At 37.6% G+C, this 26,156-nt stretch overlaps 5 protein-coding genes across 13 annotated transcripts; 4 read left to right on the top strand and 1 right to left on the bottom strand.

Annotated features, from left to right (window-relative positions):
• The first annotated feature begins 2,527 nt into the window (after positions 1 to 2,527).
• On the top strand, positions 2,528 to 6,031 carry LOC120009401. Of its 4 annotated transcripts, none has more exons than XR_005470692.1 (5): positions 2,528 to 2,874; positions 3,406 to 4,045; positions 4,371 to 4,566; positions 4,657 to 4,762; positions 5,679 to 5,710. XR_005470692.1 is itself a non-coding variant. In XM_038859987.1 (5 exons), the coding sequence occupies exons 1-5, from the start codon at positions 2,831 to 2,833 to the stop codon at positions 5,751 to 5,753; spliced, it is 1,041 nt and encodes a 346-aa protein (XP_038715915.1). In that variant the 5' UTR covers positions 2,528 to 2,830; the 3' UTR covers positions 5,754 to 6,031. The 4 variants fall into 4 exon arrangements, 3 of the variants coding, with proteins under 3 accessions (XP_038715915.1, XP_038715914.1, XP_038715916.1); XM_038859987.1 differs by having other exon boundaries at positions 3,409 to 4,045; positions 4,371 to 4,549; positions 5,679 to 6,031; XM_038859986.1 differs by having other exon boundaries at positions 4,371 to 4,549; positions 5,679 to 6,031.
• Positions 6,032 to 8,353: 2,322 nt separating this feature from the next.
• LOC120009403 (F-box protein FBW2-like) lies at positions 8,354 to 10,819 on the top strand. Of its 4 annotated transcripts, none has more exons than XM_038859990.1 (4): positions 8,354 to 8,466; positions 8,582 to 8,651; positions 9,364 to 9,671; positions 9,996 to 10,819. In XM_038859990.1, exons 3-4 carry the CDS (start codon positions 9,373 to 9,375, stop codon positions 10,660 to 10,662), a joined length of 966 nt encoding a protein of 321 aa, XP_038715918.1. In that variant the 5' UTR covers positions 8,354 to 8,466; positions 8,582 to 8,651; positions 9,364 to 9,372; the 3' UTR covers positions 10,663 to 10,819. The 4 variants fall into 4 exon arrangements, with proteins under 4 accessions (XP_038715918.1, XP_038715920.1, XP_038715919.1 ...); XM_038859991.1 differs by having other exon boundaries at positions 8,452 to 8,466; positions 8,582 to 8,610; XM_038859992.1 differs by lacking the exon at positions 8,582 to 8,651 and having other exon boundaries at positions 8,357 to 8,466.
• Positions 10,820 to 13,214: 2,395 nt separating this feature from the next.
• On the top strand, positions 13,215 to 14,977 carry LOC120009918 (14-3-3-like protein). Its single transcript, XM_038860652.1, has 4 exons — positions 13,215 to 13,821; positions 14,233 to 14,355; positions 14,480 to 14,596; positions 14,687 to 14,977. The coding sequence occupies exons 1-4, from the start codon at positions 13,336 to 13,338 to the stop codon at positions 14,741 to 14,743; spliced, it is 783 nt and encodes a 260-aa protein (XP_038716580.1). The 5' UTR covers positions 13,215 to 13,335; the 3' UTR covers positions 14,744 to 14,977.
• Positions 14,978 to 17,900: 2,923 nt separating this feature from the next.
• Positions 17,901 to 21,221, top strand: LOC120009893 (alcohol dehydrogenase-like 2). The gene is made up of 10 exons (XM_038860619.1): positions 17,901 to 17,992; positions 18,097 to 18,236; positions 18,309 to 18,355; positions 18,459 to 18,781; positions 19,364 to 19,446; positions 19,839 to 19,914; positions 20,018 to 20,082; positions 20,278 to 20,373; positions 20,508 to 20,669; positions 20,886 to 21,221. Exons 1-10 carry the CDS (start codon positions 17,941 to 17,943, stop codon positions 21,000 to 21,002), a joined length of 1,161 nt encoding a protein of 386 aa, XP_038716547.1. The 5' UTR covers positions 17,901 to 17,940; the 3' UTR covers positions 21,003 to 21,221.
• A 1,142-nt stretch (positions 21,222 to 22,363) lies between these two features.
• LOC120008864 lies at positions 22,364 to 25,645 on the bottom strand. Of its 3 annotated transcripts, none has more exons than XM_038859227.1 (5): positions 24,986 to 25,645; positions 23,858 to 24,137; positions 23,369 to 23,550; positions 23,164 to 23,264; positions 22,364 to 22,963 (listed from the first exon to the last, which is right to left on the bottom strand). In XM_038859227.1, the coding sequence occupies exons 2-5, from the start codon at positions 24,122 to 24,124 to the stop codon at positions 22,566 to 22,568; spliced, it is 948 nt and encodes a 315-aa protein (XP_038715155.1). In that variant the 5' UTR covers positions 24,125 to 24,137; positions 24,986 to 25,645; the 3' UTR covers positions 22,364 to 22,565. The 3 variants fall into 3 exon arrangements, with proteins under 3 accessions (XP_038715155.1, XP_038715154.1, XP_038715152.1); XM_038859226.1 differs by having other exon boundaries at positions 23,858 to 24,140; positions 25,096 to 25,644; XM_038859224.1 differs by having other exon boundaries at positions 25,096 to 25,643.
• Between the last annotated feature and the right edge of the window lie 511 nt (positions 25,646 to 26,156).

Below are 26,156 nucleotides of genomic sequence, written 5' to 3'. Positions count from 1 at the left end.
CGATCAAGCGCAGAAGCGGAATATCGCTCTATGGCATCAGCATGCTGTGAGATAACTTGGGTACGATACATTTTACATGACCTTGGTATTAAACATTCGCAACCAGCTAGGCTGCATTGTGACAACCAAGCAGCCCTACACATTGCATCAAACCCCGTGTTCCACGAGCGAACCAAACACATAGAAATTGACATGCAAAAGGTAAACTCATGTGCAGCGAGAAAAATCGTCAACAATGGTAAGGAAATATTTTTCTCCATTGAATGTTGGAATGTGATAGCCCCCCCAAATATCAACATGAATTAACTCGAATGGTATTTTTGTATTAATAGAACTTAAATGAAAAGGTTTACGAGTTTGTTTGGCAAGGGGACAAATAACACAATCATCAATAGAGCAAAAATCAATATTCTTGGTAGACAAGGAAATAGCCTGTAGGCTTTTATTGGACAAATGACCTAAACGTTGATGCCAGAGATTGGACGAGGTTGAATTTGCTATGGAGACAGACTGACACCCAGATATCTTTGAAACGTCCAAATGGTAAAGCCCATTGCGCTCAGTTCCCATCCCAATCATCTTCCCCGATCGTTGGTCCTGAACAAAACAAGATGTATCACAAAACGTTGCACAACATAAGGAGGTCTTAGCAAGTTTGGCTACAGAAATTAAATTCAGTTTGAATGAAGGAACACAGAGCACATTATAGAGAACGAATGTATCTGAAAGGCGGATGGTCCCAATGTGTGTTACAAGAGCAAGTGCATGGTTGGGTAGATGTACATGTTGGTTAAGGACTGGTGTCTTGGTGGTCAGAAAGGTCGGTGAACATACCATGTGATCGGTGGCCCCTGTGTCAAAAACCCATTGAGTATCTAGAATAAAATTGTTTGCACAAACTTTGTTACCTGACATGTTGCTCATGGTGGTGGCTGCACTCACCTGACTTGCCATGCTTCCAATTTTGTTTTGATTTGTGAGGGCAATGAGATCATGATATTGTTCTGCCGTGAGATTGTAAGGAGTGGATGTTGTGTCAGTTCTTTCTGATTTGGAATCAACATGATGTGCCTTTGAGCGGAAATTGGAATTGACATTGGATTGGTTGTTCCTATCACCGTGATTATTGGCTCGCTTCAACTTTCGACAAATATCAACAGTGTGTCCTTTGTGACCACAATATTCACACTTGAGGTGTGCACGACAGTCTTCAGCAGTGTGCCCTACGAGATTGCAACGGTGGCAACGCACGTTGTTGTTGTGCTTCGAGAATCTCTTTTCAGTCGAACTGAAACTATTCCTGGCAGCAAAGACTACTGCTTCCGGTGTCTTTCCCAAGACTTGGGATGATACAATTCGCTGTTTTTCATCCTGGTTAATGAGGGAAAACACTATGTTGACTGGAGGTAAAGGTTCCATGAGTAAAATCTGTCCACGTGCGGCTGCGTAGACCTCGTTGAGTCCCATGAGGAACTTGATGGAACGTTGTGTTTGTTGGTACCGCAGCAGCGTCTTGGCAATATCTCCACTGCAAGATGGCACAGGACATAGAGCATCTCGCTTATCCCATAAACTATTCAATTTAGTATAGTACTCACCAATGCTCATGTTACCTTGTAGGCAATCATGAATTTGTTGTTCAATTTGAAATAAGTATACACTGTTGGAAAGGCCAAGTCAATCCTTCAACTCATTCCAAAGATCGTGCGCGTCTTCATTATACATGACGCTTTGTCCAATATCAGGTGATATTGTGTTGAGGATCCATCCTTTGACAAGAAGGTTGCATCGAATCCATTGTTTCATCTCCACTACGGACTCTGCAGGTGGTTTAGTCACAGTCTCATCAATGAAACCATCCTTGTTCTTTGCAATGAGAGCCATGAGCATCGCATGACTCCAAAGAGAGTAGTTGTCTTGATTCAGTGTTTGATTCACTAGGACAAGACCAGGTTGGTCCGAGTGATGGAGATAGAGAGGATTGCTTGGGTTGTCATACTTGTGTGATTGAACTTTGGTCATCTCAGATTTTTCTGGAGTGCCGTCGTTGTTCTTGGCCATCGGTGCTGTTGGTAGTGATGGAAGAAGATGATTTGTTGCTGGTTTTGTTTATGTGGTGTGTTCTCGAACTCGCTCCGATACCATGTAAAAACGGGACAAACACACGATTTTGGTGTTGTAAAAGTTAAACTTTTCTTCGTCTATGTGCTGGTACATATACAAGTAAGGTCTGTCTTCTAGCCTTAATCAATGCCTAAAATGATGGCCATGATGGCCTACACATGTGGACATTTCCTAGTCTAAATCTCTACTTAAGTGAACAAATCAACGTCATGACAAACATATCTTCAGTCAACTTTGTGTGTCCCGATTATTCTCCTTGACATCCTGAATATCTACTCTAACACCCTTGACATCTGTTTTAACACATGTGATCCTCCTTCCAAGTTCCAAGTTCCCTGCAAGAAAATTCAGTCTCCCGAAGACATACGCCGATACGGTTGTGGTGATGAATTTAGCTAGTCGGGGGATGGGACTCCTACGAACCCTCTTTTGGGAATGAAATGACTACTTCCAGTCCAGGGACCAAAAGAGGAGGCCGCATCATCTGCTTCCACAAAGCCTACCTTAATGGGCCGGGTGCTAAGACAATGTGGGTTGGGCTTAATATTTTATGTCCAACACAAGAAGCAACTGCGGGGAAGCCTCCACGTAGAGAGAGAGTCCTGGTAGTTGTCTAACTCTTAAACAAGGCTTGTTAGCGATTTAAGTGGAGAGGAAACAGTTTGGCCGATCATATCAAATTGGGAGTCTCGGCAGATCAGATCAAATGTGGCTCTCTTGTTTTCCGTTTCTGCTTTGGAATCGACTCATGTAAGTAATTCTCTCATTTTTGTTTGCTTTCTTATGAAACTGTGTTCTGAAGAGATTTGTTTTGTTGTCTCTCCATTTCTCTGATCTCTGTTTTTCTAGAGTAAGGGTTTGTGAAACTTTGTATTTGGTCAGAATGATTGTTGCAATGTATGCTTTTGTTGCTGGTTTTTAGTTTGTTTATTTGTTGGGGCCCAATTCTTGATATCTTCCATACCTGACTGTTTAAGTTTTGACATTGCACATACTGCTTCATCTGCAATGGATTGTTGGAACCACCGATACGATCTCTAGATTGTTTAAGTTTTGACATTGAACATCGATGTTCATCCACAAAGCAATTGTACATGCCTTTGTGAATATCCGCTCAATCCCAATGGATTTTTATGAAGTTAGAAGCATTTTGGCCTGCTGTATACAGGCAGGCTAAGTTATCATATTGATCTCCATTATTAATCATTTTCAGAATCTGAGTCACAGAAATAGGTTTTTATGATGTATCAGATTTGTAATTTGTTGTTTCTCGATTGATAGCAGAGGTAAAGGAAATATGGGTGACACATGCAGTGACTCAGAACCATATAAGTCTGATGCAAAGGAGCTTGACTCAAAACCAAGTACGTCTGTTGCAAAAGAGCTCGACTCAAGACCGAGTAAGTATGATGCAAACACAAGCAGTGACTCAAAACCGAGTAAGTCTGATGCAAAAGAGCTCGACTCAAAACCAAGTAAGTCTGATGCGAAAGAGCTAGACTCAAAACCATGTAAGTCTGTTGCAAAAGAGCTTGACTCAAAACCGAGTAAGTCTGATGCAAACACAAGCAGTGACTCAAAACCCTGTAAGTCTGATGCAAAAGAGCTTGACTCAAAACCAAGTAAGTCTGATGCAAAAGAGCTCGACTCAAAACCATGTAAGTCTGTTGCAAAAGAGCTTGACTCAAAACCGAGTAAGTCTGATGTAAACACAAGCAGTGACTTGAAACCACATAAGTCTGATTCAAAAGAGCATTATACGCCCTCTGAACAACAAGTTATATCACCAAAAGACTACATTCTACAGAAAGCTCAGCCATTTGCTAGAAACAGCCAAACCTACGATGACCCCACCATCTGGGGTGTACTAACCGCTATCAACGAAAATGCAATTCGAGGCATGAAAGACCGTGGATGCCAGGTCTTCATTGAAGCTTCAGCTCTCCTGTGATTATCATTATTTTATCTTCATATTTGTCTATTATGGCCGAGGATGATATGAGTTAATGTTTTACCTGTGTCTTTTTTAGTAATTTAATTCTCCAAAATGAAGGTCTGATGGCTTGACTTGAATTACAAGGAAATGTTGAAACTTTATCTGCTTGATTTAATAGTTTCACCATACCCTTGGCCATTATCTTTGTTTTCTCTCCTTTGTTCAGGGACTGCTTCACATTGTTGGGACATTTATTAATGTTTTGTATATTAGTTTTTAATTTTTATGCTGATAAATGGGTGCAAATCAGGGACACTGTATTTACTTGAAGATGGCTAAGCATTGCATTGGCCTAGTACTGACGAGGTGGCTAACTATTCCAAACAAGGTGGTCAACAACGACTATGGAATATATCTTACCAGAGTTGATGGTGAAGAAAAAGAGCATATCGGGTCCCTTTATCCAGCTGTCTTCTTGTGCGACACTAGGTAGTTATGCTTTATAGGTTTGGATATATTACGCATAAATTTTGTCCATATAAATACTACATACTTTGTTATTCTTATATGCTGGTTGTTTTCGGGCCTTTTTGCAGTGCATTTGCTACATATGTCAATTGGAAAAGGTTGACCAAAGACAAACCTGTTCAAATTCATCACGGAGATATCATCTCTCTTTGTGGACCTCCTGATGATGGTAATATAATTACTTCTTCTCCCTTCAACAAAAACCATAAATAGGAAGAAAAAAAAAAAAGAAGGTGTCTTCCTTGGAGGAAATGATGTCCCATTCGTTGTTGAGGTTTTAACTTTTGATACTACAATTGTTGATAAATTTGTTCTGCTTTTATTCTAATTGAGTGGCGATTGTATGGGTTATTGTTTGTGTTTGGGGTCAGCAGGAGGGGATTCATATCATCACCTTGCTTTGCCTAGTTATTTTTATTTTCCCTTTTTATCTTGATGTCAAATCAAGTTTTATTTTGTTTACGTCATTTGGCATCTATTTCTATTATTTAGTGTTCGATAGTTTTAAAATTTTGGCATCTATTTCGTTTATTCTGTGTTCGATTGTAGTTTATTTTAATATTTTATTGTATCAGTGTAATGAGTTTTTACAATTAAAATTATAAATAATTTCGTTTGAATAGTCATTTCAAAACACAATGTCTATGTTACTTGTTAGAACATATTATTCACTAATATCCATGTTGGTGTAACATTACAAAAGGTAGTGGATTATTTGAGTATATCTTGTGGGCGGAACTTATATCTCATGTGCATTCTTTTAGTTGGACGCTATATAACTCATGTAGAGAACAGAAAATAACTTTTGATATCTGTGACGTGGTTCCAGTTAATGCACGTGGTAGTGGCGGAGATAGGCGGGTGGAGTGGGGTCAAGTGACCCCACTCATTTTTTTTTAAAAAAAAATTAATATATGTAATATTTTATTTGTTATTTGTCAAATTATAATATGTTTGTTTTTATGACTATGATTATTTGAGTTATTTTAACTAATATCATTTATCCTCTTAATAGGTTATTTTGGTATATAATTGTCTATCATTATAGAAAGTACGACCCCAGTGACAATCCATCCCAACTCCACCACTGGCACGTGGATTTGTATATCAACTGGCGTATAGGTACAATCCTTGGCATGAAAGGTCCAGAAGCAACAATCCATGACCTATTTGAACCATTGCGTAAGGAATTTGCGGAGATGAAGAAATTGTTGTGTGTAAAAGAGCGTGCAGAACTCAAGGCTGAACTTAGGATTGAACTCATGGATGAACTCAGTACTCATGGCCGAGGTCTCAAGCATGAAATCATTGTTCCAAGTTTCACGAGTTATGATTTAGACTTGACAGCTTTGTCAATGCTAGACCTATATTATGCTTTAAGTTATAAAATTCTAAATGTGATTACTAAATAAAGTTGCACCCAGAGCCTCATATTGGTTGTCTTGTCAATTAGCAAATTTACTCTGTAGTTGAATTTGCTATGTTGTGCGTTTTTCTTGATGTTAAAATTTCTTGTAATTCCAAGCAATTTTGTTGGTAGCCCGTGGTTTTGCTCATTATATGCTCAGACTAAATCTTTGGTTACTTGGTTATTTGAATGGGTGTCGAAATAAATTTTCTTATCAGCCAACCAAGAGTTGCTTTTATGTTGCTGCAGTGATTGTTAAATTATTTTACAAATGTTCAACTTAATTAGTTATTAGTTCTGGTATTTCTAAGATGTCACATGTTTAAACTTTGAAGACTATTGGAAATGAAGAGATTAGTATCCCTTGTTATTTGTATTCTATTTCAAACTAATAAATGACATGTTGTGTTTGTCATCGTTTTCACTTTTCAAGAGCCTTCCTAGAAAGCAATATCGACTCTTTTCTAACATCTATTTTTTTATTACTATTAATCAGTGCAAGTACACCCCGATTCCTGACCTTACCTACCTACTAGCTGCCCTTCTAATTTGAAAATTAAGCAAACAAAATGTCATAGACTTGTACATGATAGTCTCCCTAGTCCTAGCCACCAAAGACCATCTTACTATTCATAAAAGTTACCTCTGCTCCATAGACGCATAGAAATTCATTAGTCTCTTTCTCTTTTCCTTGTCTAAATTATTGAGAGCTGAGAATAATTGATTGGTCTCTCGTCTCTCTCTTTGTAAATATTCCATAGAGTTGATCCTACGCCTTTTTACCAAGCCAAATATCCAAATGTGATGCCGACCCGAAAATATGAGATCCAGGCCCGCCCAAGCCTGGGCCCTACTTTGAGAATCGGGTTTCTAGTCGGGTTTGGCTCTCAAAATGAGGTCCAAGCCCGGGAGCCAAAGTCCGGCCTGAATTTTTGACTATATAATATTTATATATGTATTATTTGAGGAAAATGTATTATATATATGTATATATAATATATACGTATTATGTGTATATATATACATACATTGCAATAATACATATATACACACATATATATATGTATATGTATGTATATATATGAGGAATTCTCCTATGTGGACCAAAAGTGTGGACCAAGTTTGTGGACTTGTTTTTCAACCATAGATGTGGTGGGTCCCATAATAAATGTGTGACCCCCACTTATGTTGTGATTGATTACAACCATTGGATTTTGGTCCACAAACTTGGTCCACACTTTTTGGTCCACATAGGAGAATTCCTCGTATATATATATGTATATGTATGTATGTATATATATAAATAAATAATGTTGGGTTTGGGTCGGGCTAGGCGAGGTATAGGGCTTTGGGCCGGGCCCGATCCCAAAAATGAAACTCAGGCCCAATCTAATTTCTAGTCGGGTTGGACTTTGACCCGCGGGCCAAATGATGACCCCTATCCAAATGTGAATGCATTTATCTTCAGAAATATTCACTCATAATTCATTCTTAGTAAGTCCCAATGGAAGACAAATTAAGAATTAATACATGTAAGATCTGTTATATATATTTAGTAGCGGTTCCTCTGAAGTCTTACCAAAGACAAGTTTTCATTTTTTCGACTTAGTTGTAGATCTCGTTACATTGTAATCTGACGCACATAACATATATGCGTCAATTTGACCCATCATAATGCTTTAAAGTCTAAATTCACTCAGACACCCGTTTGAATCATTTTCCAACCTCTCATTTTGAAACCCAAACAAGATCCATTTAGGTTTATACCGTCTCTTTTTTTTTTTCGCAAAATAGAACACAAGGAGTGGCTAGGGTCTGCTGTAAATTTACAGCAGACCCCACTATATACAATTTTTTATAAATTTCAAAAAAATAACGATTATATTTTGATCGGGATTATGAGTTTAATGATATATTTATTGTTTCAAATAAAAATCAAATTGAACATAAAAAAGAAATGAAAATTTTGGATCGTTGAACATAGACACGAAACATTCAATAATTGTTTTGACATGAATTTTTTTTTGTTTGAAAAAAAATATATACCGTTGAACTAATAATCCCGATCAAAATACAATTATGATCTTTTTAAAATTTATGAAACTTTACAGCAGACCCCGGTTTCCCGAACACAAGTGTTGTATCACATAAAATATTATTAATCTTCTATTTTGTCATAATATTTAGATTACGAGTTTTGCTATTCATTTAAAATTATAGAGTTTAAAATTTGAATTCAATAATTTGGTGAGGTATGTCACATAATATTATTTTTATAACTTATAGAATTCTTCCTCCATTATTATATGTACAAAAAAAATTACGGAGTCTCAAAATTCATAATATTTGTGTCATTTTTGTTAAAGAAATGTACGAATACCATTTCTTTTTTGAGATTTTTCACGCATACTTAAAATCCCTCTCGCTGATTTTACTCTTGTTCTTGTTCTGCATTGATTCTTCTGGTTAGGTGAGATGCCTCTAGTTTTGTAGCTTTCATCCTTTTAACTCTCTCTCTGCTTATTTAGTTTTTCTCTCTGTTTTTGTGGCGGATAAACCACCGAGTCTCTCTCTGCCTAATCCAGATCCCAAAAGCAAAAGCAAGAACGGAAAGGCAAGGAAACTCTGTCGAAAGAAATCGAACTTTTGTTGCGCGTATGTTAATTTTGCTTTCTTATTTTCCTCTTCCGGCTTCTCTGTTTCACTCAGCTTTCTGTTTGGATGCGAAGAAAATGGAGCAAGAAAAGCAGAAAATTGAAACGATTATTGTTTGCATGTTTATGTCTTTGGTTGTGTAGTTTGGCTCTTTTTGTTTGAATTAGGTGAAAATGAGCTTTTGCTTGTTCTATTTGAGCTAAGATCTCATTTTCTTCCTTCTTTTGCTATTTTTAGCTCTGCAAATCAAGCTTAGCTTCCAACTTTGTCCAGCAATCTTGATGCATAATGAGCATCAGTGCTTGCATGTGATTTGTGCTCTCTTGTTCTTTTGTTGAGTTTTGATTTCCTGATTCCAGATCTTTAAATTACTATTCTCTATGCTTGCAGATCTACAACGCTCTTTTCTGTGCTTAATCTTTGGCTCTCTCTTCTCTATTTTGCCCTCTCAAATTACTAATGCTCATTTTTTCCTTAAGTTAAACCTGAATTTTGGACGTTCTATCTGTATGAGCAACTAAATGTGTTATCTTTCTTCTTGTTTCGGCAGCTTTGCTTTATTTTCTTGTTAATTTCTGTATTTTTCACGCCGAATTTCAGCAACAGAATCTTACAAGACTCTTCTTTTTGGAAATTTATTTCCGTTCCATACTTGCTAAAGATGATTAACTGTGAAATTGTGCTCTAATTTTGTTTATTTGATCATTTGAAGGCCGGTTAGATGGAAGAGGTCCGGCGTTGGGATGAACTGATACCTGATGCGCTGGGGTTAATCTTTAGCAATCTTTCTCTGCAAGAGAAACTAACAGTGATTCCCAGGGTGTGCAAGTCTTGGAACAAAGCAGTGTCTGGCCCTTATTGCTGGCAGGAGATAGACATTGAGGAATGGTTTTGTCAATGCGAGCCTGATCACCTCGATCGCATGGTTCGTATGCTGGTCACAAGAAGCTGTGGATCCCTCCGGAAAATTTGTGTTTCTAGCCTTCGCAATGACACAACTTTCTCCTTCATTGCTGAGCAGTAAGCTTAAGAATGCATCCTTAAATTGCACTAATATCAATCTATAAAATTGCTGTGGATCTGTCATCTGTGTGACAGGAAATTAGTAATTCACTACTTCAAACAGTTTGCAGATAAACTGAATGTTTAAATATGTGTTGATTGTTTGGTTTGCCTTCATCAAATTTGAGAATTGAGAGGAAGTTCAATGCTACTAGCCTAATGTTGATGCTCACTGTATCGTTATTAAATGACAGAATTCAATTTGAGCAGTTACTCTAGCTTTATTCGGTTTCTTCAGTTAGTGGTTTGTGATGTGTTTTTTTCCCTTCTTTATTTTGCAAGTGCTGGATCTCTTCAGATGTTGCAACTGCCTAGAAGTGAGATAAGTGATTGTATAGTTGAACAGATTGTGGGGAAGCTCTCTACTGTAACTTTCTTGGATGTAAGCTATTGTAATAAAATTGGCGCTCGTGCTCTGGAGGCCATTGGAAAGCATTGTAAATTGCTTGTGGGGCTGCGCCGAAACATGCACCCATTGGATTCAGCAGGCAAGCTTTCGCAAGAGGATGAGGCTCTTGCCATTGCCACAAGAATGCCAAAGATTAGGCACCTTGAAATGGCATACAATCTTACTACTACAGAAAGTGTACTAAGGATCCTCTCAAGCTGCAAGGAGCTTGAATTGTTGGATTTGAGAGGGTGTTGGGATGTGAAACTTGACGGTAAGTTCCTTAAAGAAAAGTTTCCCAAATTGAAAGTTTTGGGACCTCTTGTGGTGGATTATTATGAGATCAATGAGTGGGATAATTGCTCGGAGTACTCGGATGCAGTGTCTGGCTACTTTTCCTGGGACTTTATAGCTGGTGAAATGGATGATTATGACGATGATGATGATGAAAGCTTTGATGGAATGTGGGATGATGAATGCAGGCTGGAGGAGCTCGAGCTGAGGTTCTATGAAGCAGCTCATGAAGATATGGGTATGCATGGTTGGCCTCAGTCTCCATAGGTTCTGTTTTCTTCCTCCCAAGTTTGTCAGACTTTTTCATGTATCTAGCAAGTAAGATGCTTTTACTTTTGAACTTCTATATGCTCTATGACTATGGATATATATATGTTTCAATAGTAATGGGGTTGTGTGGATTGTATATTCATGTTTTACTTCATTGTCCTACTTCTCTCTTAATAACACTAAGCTTGCTGATATTACAAAAGCACAGGAAAGTACAGATACTTGAAAGGGAAAAGGTGTCTTGTGAAAGTAGTATTCATTGTAGCCTAAGTAAACAATTTGAGTACTATTGGAAGTGGCCCACATTGATATTTGAGATTGAGTTGAGATTGAGGGGAGGCTGCCTGGCACTGAGCAACCAACTTAACCCCCAACTCCTCAATTTCAATGCCCTTTATTATACATCCCAAAAGTGAATGTTAAAAGTCTAGCCGTTTCATTCACCCTTATCATTTAGTGTCTTTGGCATCATCAAGAAAGTCATGGTTTAAATTCTCTGTAAATGGGAGGGGGTTTAGCCTGGAGTTGCTTCTTATGTTCTGTCAAAACCAAATTTGACGGGTTTGTCTGATTTTCCAAGGGTTTTTTTTTTCTTTTGGCCATATTGCACAAACCATCTAGTTAGACACATGATTACATGTGCTTCATCCCATTTGAATAATTGAATGTGGTTTTCTACTACCCACTCACTCAAGACTGATTTTTGATATTTCTGTTCTGAAACTCTCAGTTGGAGGATGTCAGCCGCTACACCTGCAAACAGAGTTGCACGTGTTCTCTTTGTTTATATGTACGTACTTGTATTGGATATAAAAAAGAAGAAGAAAACAATAGTGGTATTGCCTTAAATCTGGTTTATTTCATAAAGAAGCAAATGCAATCTTCAGCCACTGTCGAAATAACGTGAGAAGTGTAGAACCAACTCTTGACTGTCAAATTTTTTTAGTTCAAACGTATGAAAATTGGGGATGGCAATCACGGCAGGTCCCCTTTCATGGTTTAAAAATACCAAACGAATATATAAAATTGCATGTGGGCGGGCCCCATCATAATATTCTGAGAGCCCCTCCTCTACGTACAAATTTTTTTATGACATATTTGCCCTTGTTCTTCCGTGTTTGGGATGGGTAAAATTGGAATGAAAAGAATTTTGTACTGTATACACAGACAGTAAGGTCCCACATTTGATCATATAATAGAGAGATCATCAACAGGAAGATTCTCTTGAACTCTTTTTCTGTGTTTTTGTTTTTTTTGTGTGCTTTGTATTTGTCATTTCGAACGAGACGAATTGCTTCTTAATTCAATGCCGTGTTTCGAGTACTGTACTGTTCTTAAACGAGAGGGAAAAGCATATTACTTAGACCATGCATGGACAAACAAAATTTGATAAATGAACAGTACATATTTGTAGAGGAATTAGTATTATCATGTTGCTTTCTGCGTAATGTCGAATTTGTGCCTATTATGAACGCACACAAACAAACTTTCACATCTCGAGTAGTAGGGAATAGGAATACATCCCGGAAAGAAACTAATGATGAAAAGTATCGGATCGAAGACGGGGATTCTCCAAAAGCTTGCTGAATGGATATTATTTATTATTTTTGTCTTGATTAATGTGTCGGTATTGTATGAACTATGGAGCAATTGGTCTGTGGTGGAAGCCCAAACCAAAAGTAGTTGAAGCCCACTTCTACTTGGACTAATTTACTGACACGGAAGCCCGAAACAATAAGCAGCGGAAGCCCAATTTTAACGAGGCCCAACTAACCAACTTGGTGGTATTTGGTAAGATTCGTTGTCGTTTTGGTTGTTGTGGACCAAATATAGGCCCACTTCGGCCCAAGTCCTTCTCCTAATCAATGTTTCAGTTTTCATTTCTTTTTTGTCGTTTGTTTCTGGCTTTGATCTACTACTTATGGAAGTGGTTTGGCGTTACAATCGTATGGTCATGGGTCATGCTTTTCCAACTCCTGCTTACATTGAAAACGTGAATACGTTATCTGACGACCTTTCGTTACCTTTCGTTTTGAAAGTACAATGAATTATTAATAAAAGGCATCCAAAGCTTAATTGCCAGGTTGTAAAGCATGACTATTTATATCTGTTTTATTTATACATATTCAGCCAATTTATTTCCAAGTCAATCTCTCCAAAATCTAAAAATATAACCCACTTGCAAGTTGCATTGCTGGAGCTGACATTCATTGGCATCAATCTCTATCCCTTCTTCAACTTTTCAAAGCAATTTGGACCTCCAGCTGTACAAGGCCCATTCAAACCTAGACCCCAAGTGGCCAAGCCCATTGAAAGCCTGATTTCCTTGTGAGCCGATCGGGTTTTTTTTTCAAATTTCCACTTTTTTTTTTATCCCTTCCGCTAAAGAAAAGGCAGCAGAATTCAAACAACCACCCGTGTTTGCCACTTGTGCCCTTTCTTTGCCCCCAAAAGACCCCTAACAGATCCAACGGTCCACATTCCATCCCCAAATTCCTCTCCTTCTACAACGCAATCATCGCCCACACCCAAAATTAGCCCTTCCTCATAGTAGTTTTCTTTCTCCCCCTCAAAAAAAAAAAACCAAATCGCAGTCGAACAGTCCTTCTCTCTCAGATCTAATCTCCCTCTCTCTCTGTCTTTCAATCTTTGACTCTTTACATTTCAGCAATGGCGGTGACACCTTCACCTCGCGAGGAAAACGTGTACATGGCTAAGCTGGCGGAGCAGGCCGAGCGCTACGAAGAGATGGTTGAGTTCATGGAGAAGTTATCGGCATCAGTCGACAACGAGGAGCTCACCGTTGAGGAGAGGAATCTCCTCTCTGTGGCTTACAAGAACGTTATCGGTGCTCGTAGGGCTTCCTGGCGCATCATCTCCTCCATCGAGCAGAAGGAGGAGAGCAGGGGCAACGAGGATCATGTCTCTACGATCCGAGACTACAGATCCAAGATCGAGAATGAGCTCTCGAATATTTGTGATGGCATCCTAAAGCTCCTTGATACCAGGCTCATCCCATCTGCCTTTGCAGGTGATTCCAAGGTCTTCTATCTCAAAATGAAGGGGGACTACCACCGGTACCTCGCTGAGTTCAAGACTGCAGCCGAGCGCAAGGAAGCCGCCGAGAGCACCCTTACTGCCTACAAAGCTGCTCAGGTTTGTCTCTCCAACCTTTATATATGTATTGTTTGCATCACTTTTGTGTCGATTCGCCGATCTAGGATTTTGATTTTATATTGTTTACCGATGTTCCTGATATGTTTCTACGTGGTTTCATTAGATCCGTTTTACAGATTTATATTTAAGATGTATTTATAACCGAGCTGTTGTGATACATGTTTGTTTGTCTCAAAGCAGTTTATGCCACTATACATGCGTTGATTATTTGCCATTTGAGTAGATAATTATGTTGCAGAATATTTGCCATTGATCTGGACTTGAACAATGTTATTTATAGTCGCAAAAAAACTTCCTTGCGTTTTTCATTTTCCGAAGGAGATTTTGACATTGATATATTCTTAGAAGGAATATGTGTTGATTGTTTACTGTTAATCTTTGCTGGTGCAGGATATTGCAAATGCAGAATTGGCTCCAACTCACCCGATCCGTTTGGGACTGGCTCTGAACTTTTCTGTCTTCTACTATGAGATTCTGAATTCTCCTGACCGTGCCTGCAATCTTGCCAAGCAGGTTAGCAAATCTGGATGTCATATGATGTCCTTCTTGCCTAATATGTGTTCATACAGTGTTGTTTTTGTAAACTGTGGAACTTATAGCGTTGCTAACTAAGGGACTTGTTTACTAATCAAATCAGGCTTTTGATGAAGCTATTGCCGAGTTGGATACCTTGGGCGAGGAGTCATACAAGGATAGCACTCTGATCATGCAGCTTCTGCGTGACAATCTCACCCTCTGGACCTCTGATATGCAGGTCTTGAAATTGATTCTGTCGACTTTATAATTTGTATTATGATATCATTCTGGTTTTGGTATGATTTTTACTGTGAAATTTATTTTCCAGGATGATGGAGCGGATGAGATTAAAGAAGCACCCAAGCGCGATGATGACCAGCAGTGATGCAACTCAATCAACTGCAAATTAGGGACTTCTCCGTAATATGTTTTTAATGGGAGAAGGGAGAAGGTGCTTGTTTGCTGATTTATCTACTATTTTTAGTCAATTCTTGTTTTGTTATGAATCAATGGATGTACTGAGCTTTTCTTTTAGTTTGTTTTATCCATTGATGTGTTTCTGAATGAAGCCTTTCTTCTTGATGATATCCAAGCTGTTGCATTGACGTTGGATTTCTCTTATCCGGTCATGGTGCTCTTTTGCCTTTTGTCCCCCTCTCACTCCTTTATACATCTTCTTGCTTTTGTTCCCTTTTGTTACCTGTAATTTTACAGGGCACTCATTTCCTCAGGATTAATGGGCCAATCTAGCATTGACTTGCCCTATTCTGCATTAATGGTGCATGTGTAAAGTCATTGGTCGGTTCCTACAGCCAGAAAGCATCACAGGGTTATTTTTATTGGTAGTCTTTTTCCCCTTTTGTTCTCACAATGAGTATAGCCATTAATCTCTATCTTTGACCAACCAAGCCTGTTGAGATTCTTTAAAACTCGTTAGATCGGTTCTTCGTTTTGAATTTGATATCAAATTTGCAGATGCATTTCAGTATTGCGTTTGCTTAGTTTTATGATAAATGATATATTGTGTAATGATGTTCTTTTGGAGTTGTGATTGAGCTTAAGAGGGAATTATACTGATGTTTGTCTCGGTGTATTAGTTGGGGCATTCCTTTCAAATGTCAGCATCTTCTTGTTCGAGCCTAGACCACATTTCTTGGAAGTTGCCTGACTTTTCATACTAGGAGCTCTGTTTTTGAGTTTTGACCCACTCAAATACTTGTCATTTAAAAAAAAGAATAAAGTAAAGAAACTCTGTACCCATCACAATGGAAGGGATTACAACGATTTCATTCGTTATCGACTCTCAAGGAGGAAAAAATAGAATTTTAAATTACATAGCATTGGCAATATCAATCGTGGCAATGTAGTGTCAGTTTGGTGGTGGTCTTGAGCAGTGTTTGTATTGTGACATTGATTTGCAACTATAATCACTCCAATTCCACTAAATTTTATTATTGAAAAGAATAAAGTGAACTAGATTTTAGACCGGGTGACCGTAGTCTAAATCAGATGACACCTCAATATTGAATAGACATGGAATCAATCTATACTATTGCTTTTAAATTTAGAGCAAACGACAATTAGAATTATGTTACCTTAAATATAATAATAGAAAACACTTATTAATATTTTAGAAGGGAAAAAAAAAATCAAAAGTAGTTTATGAAAGCTACATCTATTTTAGTAAAATTTTGGAAAATAATTTGAGTAGTATTTATTACTTTAAATATATTTACTTAAGAATATTTTAAAATGAAAATCAATGATTAATATAAAAATTTATATTAATTACTTATTACCTTGTTTTTACTTTTATGTTATTTATGGAGGAATTTCTTTCTTTCTTTCTTTAAACATTAAGCAAATAAATAATGTCTAGATTTCCAGGTCTCGCGTGAGCTCCTCTCTAACAAATAAAGATGAGCATTATATGCACCTCGTATTTTACCAAATACATCATAAACTAAGTGCCAATTTGACACACAATTTTGGAAGACAATATATTGCCCAGCTACAATTTTGAGACAATATATTGTAGTGGTGAAACAAACAACTTTTTTTAGGTGCATATTCCTAAGCAATTTTGGGATCATATTATTGTATTCTCCAAATTATTCAATTTTGAAAAATTTTAAGACAATATTAAGGGTACATTATCTAAACACCCTTGTTTTTAACCATTAAGTCAAAAACACCCTTGATTAGTCTTCTCAACATTGTCGAGTCCTGACATACTTCGACATCGACGGAGTACAAGATTCCGATGATCCAATCATATCCGTCGGCGCCAAGGAAGATGTGGATCCTGCCCCTCAAAATTTTAGTCTGGAACTGTCCCATCGAAGCTCCGTCGTGAGGCTCAACTTCAATCACTGTCAGTGTTTATCGGGAATGGCAAGGGCAAGGGCTTGATTAGGCCGAGCTTTGTTAACCTAACTACCTAAGAACGTCTGGACCACGTGAGAGAGACAGAGAGAATAAGAGAGGGAGACAAACGTGCACATAGAAAGAAAGGGGATGTTGGGTTTGCATTCAAATGAAAAATGAATTTCAAGGTTATTTCGATTTATCAGATATTTTAAATGTTTATCTTTTCTTTACATATTATTTTTATTTTATTTTAAATATTTATTTACTTATGTTAGAAATAAAATATATAAATACCCCCTGCATGTAATTTGTCACAATAGTTTAACTAACATATATATTATCAATAAAAGTACATCAAACACTATCAACATTTTAGAAACCATGTCTGCTATCATTTTCTATCAGCATATACTGTCTACAATATATGTTACCATCAAAATTGTCTATCAAACAGACTCTAAAGATTTTTTATAATATTAATGGGGTATACCTAATAAATGGACGGGGTCCAGTGTCGAAGTGGGCCTGTCAGTCATGAAAAGATGGATGCAACTATGTGTGATGGGCAACCACCCCCTTACGAAGGAGCAGAGAGGTCGGTGGCCTTAGTTGATAGTATTATTTTCCGTTTCTTTAATCTCATTGATATTTATTACACATGATTTGCTGGCCGGACGAATAAAATTTTAATTTCTTGGTGGATCGCGAGGGCTAATGTGGAAACCAAGTCAAAAACGAATTTGATTCTAATTAATTGGACATGGAGATTTAGTCAAGCCTGTCATAAACTCTTATTGATCTAATTCTGACATAAATTAAACTATAGGGCTACATTACATTGATTTATCCTTCTGATTAGGACTCTTTGTTGTCACTCAACTTTATTATAAACAAAACAATGCAGGATCTCAATAGTCAATACATACCTGATATAACCATTTTTTGGTTAAAAATTTAAGCAAATTTTTTTGTTTCAAGACTAGGCTTCTCTAATGGGGACGATTTTCTTGTGGCAAAGTAATCTCCAAGGCAAGGTCCCATGTTCGAGTCTGTAATAGAAATAATAAAAAATAATATAATATTTTGTTTTTAAAAATCTAGCCTTATATATGGGCATAGCTAGAGAGAAAGATCATTGGAAGAAAATTCTAGACAAAGAGCTCTCTCTTTAAGCTGGATTATTTCTAGGAAAACAGTGAGTTCGTCTTTGTAATGGATAACAATAAGGCACGAGAGGCTGCAGGCAATGTCATAACATGCAAAGGTTGTTTTTAGCAGAACATTCCTGAATCCACAACTCTTAATGCTTACGTTACTATATTTTTATAGCTAATCACTCTGTTTCTGGCTTCTCTGCCGTACAAGCAGCTGCAATTTGCAGGAATCCGGGAGAGCCACTCGTGGTAGAGGAAATCCAAGTGGATCCGCCTAAAGCTTGGGAGGTCCGGATCAAGATTCTGTGCAGCTCACTTTGTCACACTGATGTTACTATCTGGAAAATGAATTCAGTAAGATTCTTCACTTATATAACCAACCAGATTATATCACTACTTGTTTAATCATTTTAATTTTTTCTCCAGGGACCTTACACAGTTTTCCCTAGAGTTTTTGGCCATGAGGCTGTTGGGTATTTTAACCACCTTTTCCGCTTAGACTTTGTTGCTGTTCGATTATTTTGCTTGAATTGATGTTATTTGTGTGTCTTCTGTCGTGCTATATATGGAATGTAGTGTCGTGGAGAGTGTAGGAGAGCATGTGGAAGAAGTAGAAAAAGGAGATATGGTGTTGCCAGTGTTTATTCCGAATTGTGGGGAATGCAGGGATTGCAAGTCGAGCAAGAGCAACATGTGTTCTAAGTTTAAAATGCGGTCACACGACATGCCTAGGGACGGGACCAGCAGATTCAGGGACATAAATGGGGAGACTGTTCACCATTTCATGTCTGTTTCAACCTTCACCGAGTATACGGTGGTGGACATCGCATTTCTGGTGAAGATCAGCCGTGACATGCCTGTCGATAAGGCTTGCTTGCTTAGTTGTGGAGTGTCAACAGGTAAACTGACTTTGTCTTCAAAGCATTGGTGTTGTTAGTTTATCTTTTTCTTGTCTATGCAGAAATTATTAACAAAGGCGGGCCAAACAAATATTGGCTGCCTAAGGCCGGCCAACTTGGATGAGCTTGGCCATTTCCTTTTGTAACTTTCTTTGTTGTGCCTCTCTTATGAGAAAGTCTCGCGTATTTATATTATAAAATTTGTGTCTTTAACTTGTTGTGTTTGGTCATTTCCTGTTGTAAGTAGTAACATCTTTGGCCATTTACATGTTCTTCAAACAATAAATGATACATCCACTGACCTTATGGCAGTACACTGTACACCACAAGCAGAGAGAGCTCAATGATTATGCCTCCAACCATACCATAAGGAAATACCTAATAATTAAACTAGTTCTTCACATGTCAAAAGAAAGGAGGATTATTAACTCTTTGGATTTCAAGACAGATTATTTGATCAAGTGAGCACAAATGGAATTCTTAGTTTTATGTCTTAGTGTGACAAATACATGTACCTTTTGTTTTCTTCTAGCTCAGTGCATGATAATGTATTTATGCAAGTTTCGTGGCTTGGCGATGTAGGGGTAGGAGCAGCATGGAAGGCGGCAGATGTGGAAGAGGGATCCACAGTGGCTATATTTGGTCTTGGAGCTGTTGGCCTTGCCGTAAACTTTCCTTCTTCATCATAAATTTTTGGCTTCAGTCCTGTGTGCTAACTACCAACACTTGGCTATTTGGACTTGATTCAGAAATCTTAAACATGGAAATTTGTTGAGTAGACATGTGATTAAAAGTCCCACAGTAGATAAGAAGATATTAACAATTAAAATACATGAATGGACTCGAGTTATAAACTTCAGCTTTTGGGTCTCATATAAGCATCTGAACATGTATCGAAGCTGCCCTATGTATATGGTTGCATGAGACATATATCTAATATCATCCGAGGAGGTTCAGATTTATCGTACACAAACCTGATTCTTACCTTATTAGGCACAAGCCTAATGAGGTTTAGTTCTTCATGCAAGCAAAGTTAATTCCAATTTTCTGGTGTCAGGTTGCTGAAGGAGCAAGGCTGCGTAGAGCTTCCAAGATTATAGGTATTGATTTGAATCCTGGCAAGTTTGAGATAGGTATGCTGTCTTTTAACCTAGAGATCCACTCCCATTCCCTTTTCTACTTTCTACCAGTACTTGAGTGGTTCAATTTTTAAGTCAGCTAAGTTTTCTGTTGCAGGTAAAGAATTTGGAGTCACCAATTTCATCAACCCATCGTCCTGTGGAGATAAACCAGTCAGTGAGGTTAGCAATAAATATTTACCTTCTACTAACATATATTTAATGGAAGATCACAAAAATGCAGGGGTGAAACTGCGTACATCTTGCCTTTTCCCGTTCTTGCATCTAGTGCAGGAGTACACTGGAGTTGTACATTCTGTGGAAAATGGGATTCTTATCAAAATTTTGTGACAACTAGTTTCACATGTCAATGATCAGGTGATTAAGGAAATGACTGATGGTGGTGCTGATTATTGTTTCGAGTGTATTGGCTTGGCTTCATTGATGGAGGATGCATTTCGTAGCAGCCGAGTGGTTAGCTCCTCCCTTTATATCTATCCATCAATATATCAATACGCTAATGTATCTGCCAAACTGCTTGGTGTTTTTTTTTTTACTATTTTCTCTTGGGCCTTCTTAATTAAAACAATTGGTTTGAATGATATCAGGGGTGGGGCAAGACAGTGATATTAGGAGTGGAGGCGCATGGATTGCCTGTGTCGTTGAACTGCTCTGAGATTCTTAATGGCAGAAGTTTTAGTGGCTCATTGTATGGAGGCATAAAACCCAAATCCGATATCCCTCTCCTCGCCAACAAATTCTTGGAGAAGGTAATTAAATTGTTAGTTAACTAATTAACCCTGATTGATTTCTGTACTTGGTGGTTGCCATTTGTATGCATGATAAGGACTCAGTCTCATCCATCCAGTAACACAAAACCTTGAATTTTTTTGAACTTTCAATGAAAATATCCACCAGTTCTTTCACTTTATGTTCATCAGAGTAAGGAATCACTCTGTGTCTTTTTTGGCTTTATTGTGTAACAGGAGCTTAATTTGGACAAATTCATAACGCACGAAGTATGCTTCTCGGACATCAACAAAGCGTTTGATCTGCTCCTTGAAGGCAAAAGCCTCCGCTGCATGATATGGATGGACAAGTAGCCGAATTTTATGTGTGTTATGAAAACTACATCGGAAAGATATTAACGACCAGTAAACTTGTTTCATTCCTTGATATTAAACCATCCCTTTACTGCTTATCATGTAATAATTTCATGCCATGAAAATGGAAGCTATTAGAGGACACTTGCCACGAAACAAAGTTAGTTTATACACGTATAGTCTTGGCTCCTCGCAAGGTACTTAGAGATGATTTCGTGAGTAATAATAGGATTTTTTTTTTATTTTCTACATTTATGATTGTTTACAGGAGATGATTATTTTAAGTATGACTCGAATCGATTGATTGGTTTACTTTCTATTTTTTTTTTATATTTCTTAAATGGAACCGATTGATAATCGAAAAAATCATTGATAACTGATTGTCATTTGATTAAATTTATGTCAAAAAATCAAAGAAATCGATTCTAATTGATTGTTCACACCTTACATAATTTTAAGATTAGGTAGGATGCTCAACTCTTTGGCCCATTTTTTACACAACCACGAATACTGGTTGGTATACAGTATACACGTGGGCAATGGAATAGACCCAATTTAAAAAATAAAAAAAACCTGTGTACAACTTGAAATAGTATCAATGAATATGAATTCCGTTGATAAAAGTATGATCCTAAATAAAAATAAATAACGGAAATGAATATAGGTAGTTTATTCTTTGGATACTTAGCGGGCTGGCCCAATTCACGGATCTCACGGGCTGGTAAAACATCATCCTAAATAGTAGATTCCTTGGATATTTAGTGGGCCGGCCCACTTTACAACAACCAACACGACCTACAATCGTCATGAAAACTACTGGATTTACATATGCGACGTGGCATGCACTGGTGGACTCTCAATTTACATTCGCAGTGAAACGGTCTATAAACCACACTCGAGCTCTTTTTTCTTGCGTTTGGCCGTCTCTGCGAAAGATTCCGGCAGATCGATAGCTTCATCGTCCATCGATGGCGGAAGCTCAAGCTGTCAATACCCCATTCCTCTCCGAGGTACCGATTACATTACCTACTCTCTTATGTTACAGCTGGCTGGATGGGATTGTAAGTAAACTTGCCACATAATAAAGATACTTGTTTTATTTAGCATATGATATTTATCTTCGACTGAAGATTATTAAGCCATTTCGAATCCACCGTTCTTGACGGACTCCAAATAACAATGGTCCGTTTGCTAGTTTAATGTTTGGCATGTACAAGCAAATCTTTGTAGATTACTAGGATCGGATTTGGCAAAAAAAAAACAAAAATCAGGCTTGAGGAGAGGAATTCTTATCCAGCCCCGCAAGTAAAACAAGGAATAGCATCCCCATAATCTTTTCATTGCAAGACAACATTCAACAGTTAGCACAAGAGTAGAAATAGCCATTAGCATCAAGAAGTTCGCACACCATAAATACAGCTACAGAGTCAATTTGCTAATTTATAAGTCAACCCATATGAGGTTTCCAGATGCAACTTTATTTAGTAATAACATTCAGCATCTTATAATTAAAAGCATAAAATAGCTCTGGCATTAACATAGCCATCAAGGCTAAATCATAACTCATTTGAAACCTGGTACCATGAGTTCAGTCTTGAGTTTAGCCCTGAGTTCAGACTTGAGTTCAGCCCTGAGTTCAGTCAGGAGTTCAGCCTGAAGTTCAGTTCTGAGTTCAGACTTGAGTTCAGTCCCGAGTTCAGCCATGATGTCAGCCTTGAGTTCTACACGCTCTTTTACACACAACAATTTCTTCATCTCCGCAAATTCCTTATGCAATACTTCAGTCCTGAGTTCAGCCATGATGTCAGCCTTGAGTTCTACACGCTCTTTTACACACAACAATTTCATCTCTGCAAATTCCTTATGCAATGCTTCAAATTTGTCATGGCTTGCTGCTACTCTAACTTCTTGCCAAGGACTAAACCTATATGCCATTTGATATACATATCCAACTGCATTAACTAGAACCACGTCACAGATATCAAAAGTTATTTTCTATTCGCATAACATGAGTTATATAAACTCTGAACAACTTCATCATAACAATAACCACAGTATATAATCACCATTTGATATACATATCCAACTCTTATCAACTGGAAGAAACTTTTTTTTTGCTTATGGTTTTTGGGGGAAGGGGGAGAAGAAGTAATTATATTACCATCATCAGGAGCAGCGAAAAGAGAGATGATATCTCCGTGAAAAATATTCACAGCTTCTCCTTTAGTCAACTTTTTCCAATTGACATATGTGTCAAATGCGCTGCAAAAAGGGCCCGAACAATCACAGTATATGAATAACAAAATACATAGTATTTATATGCACAAATTTATGCATAAATATATCCAAACCTATAAGCATGCTACCTAATGTCCCACAAGAAGACAGCTGGATAATAGGTCCCAAGATGCTTTGCTGCTTCACTATCAACTCTGGTAATATATATTCCATAGCCATTGTTGACCGCCTCGTTTGGAATTTGGTAAGACATTTCCTTCAATACTAGGCCAATGCAATGCTCAGTCATCTTCAAGTCAATACAGTGTCCCTAATTTGCACCCATTTATCAGCATAAAAAACTAATACACAACACAAATAAATGTCCTACTAATGTGGAAAAGTCCTTGAACAAAGAAAAAATGGCCAAGGGTTTAGTAAAACTATCAAATCAAGCAGATAAAGTTTCAATATTTCCTTGTAATTCAAGTAAAGCTATCAAACCTTCGTTTTGGATAATGAAAATACTAAAAAGGCCGCTAGTAAAACAATAATTCATATCATTTTCGGCCATAGTAGACACAAAAATCAAAATAAAATAATGAAAATCACAAGAGAACTGAAGCTTCAGTGAAGACCTGGCATCCCTGGTATCTCCTGCCATAAATTGAATGTTTGGTGATAGCCGTTAAAACACCCCAGACGATGGGATCATCATAGGTAGGGTAGTCATCCGAAAAGGGCTTAGCTTTCTGTAGTATGAGATCTTTTGTTGATATAACTTGTTGTTCTTGTTGTTTTGAGGGCTTATTAGACTCTTTTGCATCAAATTTACTTGGTTTTGAGTAACTGCGTTCTTTTGCATCAGACATACTTGGTTTTGAGTAACTGCGTGTGTTACCCATATTTCCTTTACCTCTGCTATCAATAGAGAAACAACAAATTACACATCTGACAGATCTTGAGAAAAACCTGCTTCTATGACTCAGATTCTGACAACAACTAATAATGGAATAGAAGAAACAACTTAAGCCAGAAACAACAAATTACACATCTGAAACATCTTGATAAAAACCTGCTTCTATGACTCAGATTCTGACAAAAATTAATAATGGAGATCAATACGAAAACATAGCCTGTATATCTAACTGCATAGAAAGCCAATGGGATTGAGCGGATATCCAAAAAGCATGTAAATCGCTTAGATCAATTGGTTCCAACAAATCCATATAAGAATCCACGTAAAAATTCCATTGCAGATGAACCAACATGTTCAATGTCAAAACTTAAACAGTCTGTATGGAGGGTATCACGAATTGGGCCTCGAACAGATAAACAAACAAAAAACCAGCAACAAAAGAATACATGTCAACAATCATTTTTGCCAAATACAAAGTTTCAAGAAAAGAAAAATATGCTTCTAGGACCTAGATTATGTCAGTATTTAACAAAGAAAATAAATTTCATAAATTAACTTACACAGAGCAATTCATAACAACTTATAGCTGCAGATTTAGAGAAGGAAAGGAATTTTAAAATGGAGAATCATCCGGTGTATAGACACAGAAATTAATAAAAAAGGTTCGTCAGACATCAGAAAAATATGCAAGATCAATTTTTTACACTGAGGCAACTACTTAGCCACTGGAATTGAATTGATCTCCAGACTTGCATGTTCAATCCCAATATCCCATGGCAGATAAATCCATTTTAAACATGGAAAAAAATAAAATAATAATTGTAACAAAGAAATCGAAAACCCTTACCCTTCAAAAGTAAAACCAGCAACTAAAACAGAGATCGATGGAGAGACACAAAACAAATCTCTTCAGAACACACAATTCATGAAAAAAGCAAACAAAGATGAGAGAATTACATGAGTGTTCCAAAGCAGAAGATTTGATCTGCCGAGATTCCCAGTTTGATATGATCGCACCGAATCAGGAAATAAAGACGTATCTTTCATTCTTTCCTAAAGCGCAAACCGTTTCGTCTCTACTCGTAACGTTGCTTAGACTCGGACTCCCTCTTTTCGTTTACCTAACTACCAAGTGGCTTCCGTTCGACATAAGCGATTAAGCCCAACCCACATTGTCTAAGCAGGGTGGGCAGTAAACGGGCTTCCCAAAGCCGATGCAGCCTACTCTTTTGGTCCCCGGAAGAGAAGTAGCCAGCCATTCCCAAATGGGTTCGTAGCAGGCCAAGCAAGAAGACTAGCCCAATTCATCACCACACCTCCTAAGTCCTAATAATCCCATCAATATTTGGAGAAATCTCAATACCTCTACTAACACATCGATCGCAGACGGCCTTGGTAAAGCGGTTAGAGTCAGCTCGGGAGTGGGTTTTGCGATTGGAGATTGGGATTTCGTGTTCTACAAATTTTGGGATTTCAATGCAAATTTTGATTGTAGGGTTTTGCGAATTTGATGGTAGGGTTTTGTGAATTTTGGGATTATAGTAGGATTTTGCGATTGAATTTTGTGAATCGGCCATGAAACTAGATTGATGACGTGTCAATAATTCAGAACCGTTAGATACAGTTAAAGGCTGAGATTAGAAGTATTCAAAAAATTACAGCAACAAAACATCGTAGCGCCACCCCAATTGCCTAGCCATTGATGAGAACATAGGGGATGGGGGGAGCTGGAATTGCGGTCAACTGAAAATTTTAGAATTTTTTAAATCTTAACCGTTGGTTCAATCTCTTGGCCCCCTAACTTACACGTTGCACCTCCTATATCCCTCTCTTCTCCGCAACACCTCCGTTCTCAGTCTAGCTCAGAAAACCAGACAATGGATCCGAATAAGAAGAATTAGAGTTTTAATCTCTCCAGCACACCTCTCTTTTTCTTGATAAATCTGAATATGTGAAGTTAAAAGACAAAAATTACAACAAAGGCCAACTCCAAAAGACAAAAGAGTGGCTACAAACCC

This window comes from Tripterygium wilfordii, chromosome 11 (assembly GCF_013401445.1).
Source record: "Tripterygium wilfordii isolate XIE 37 chromosome 11, ASM1340144v1, whole genome shotgun sequence".
In the NCBI taxonomy this organism is placed as follows: domain Eukaryota; kingdom Viridiplantae; phylum Streptophyta; class Magnoliopsida; order Celastrales; family Celastraceae; genus Tripterygium; species Tripterygium wilfordii.
Note: the sequence above shows the minus strand (reverse complement) of the source record. Positions and strands in the feature narration are given on the sequence as shown.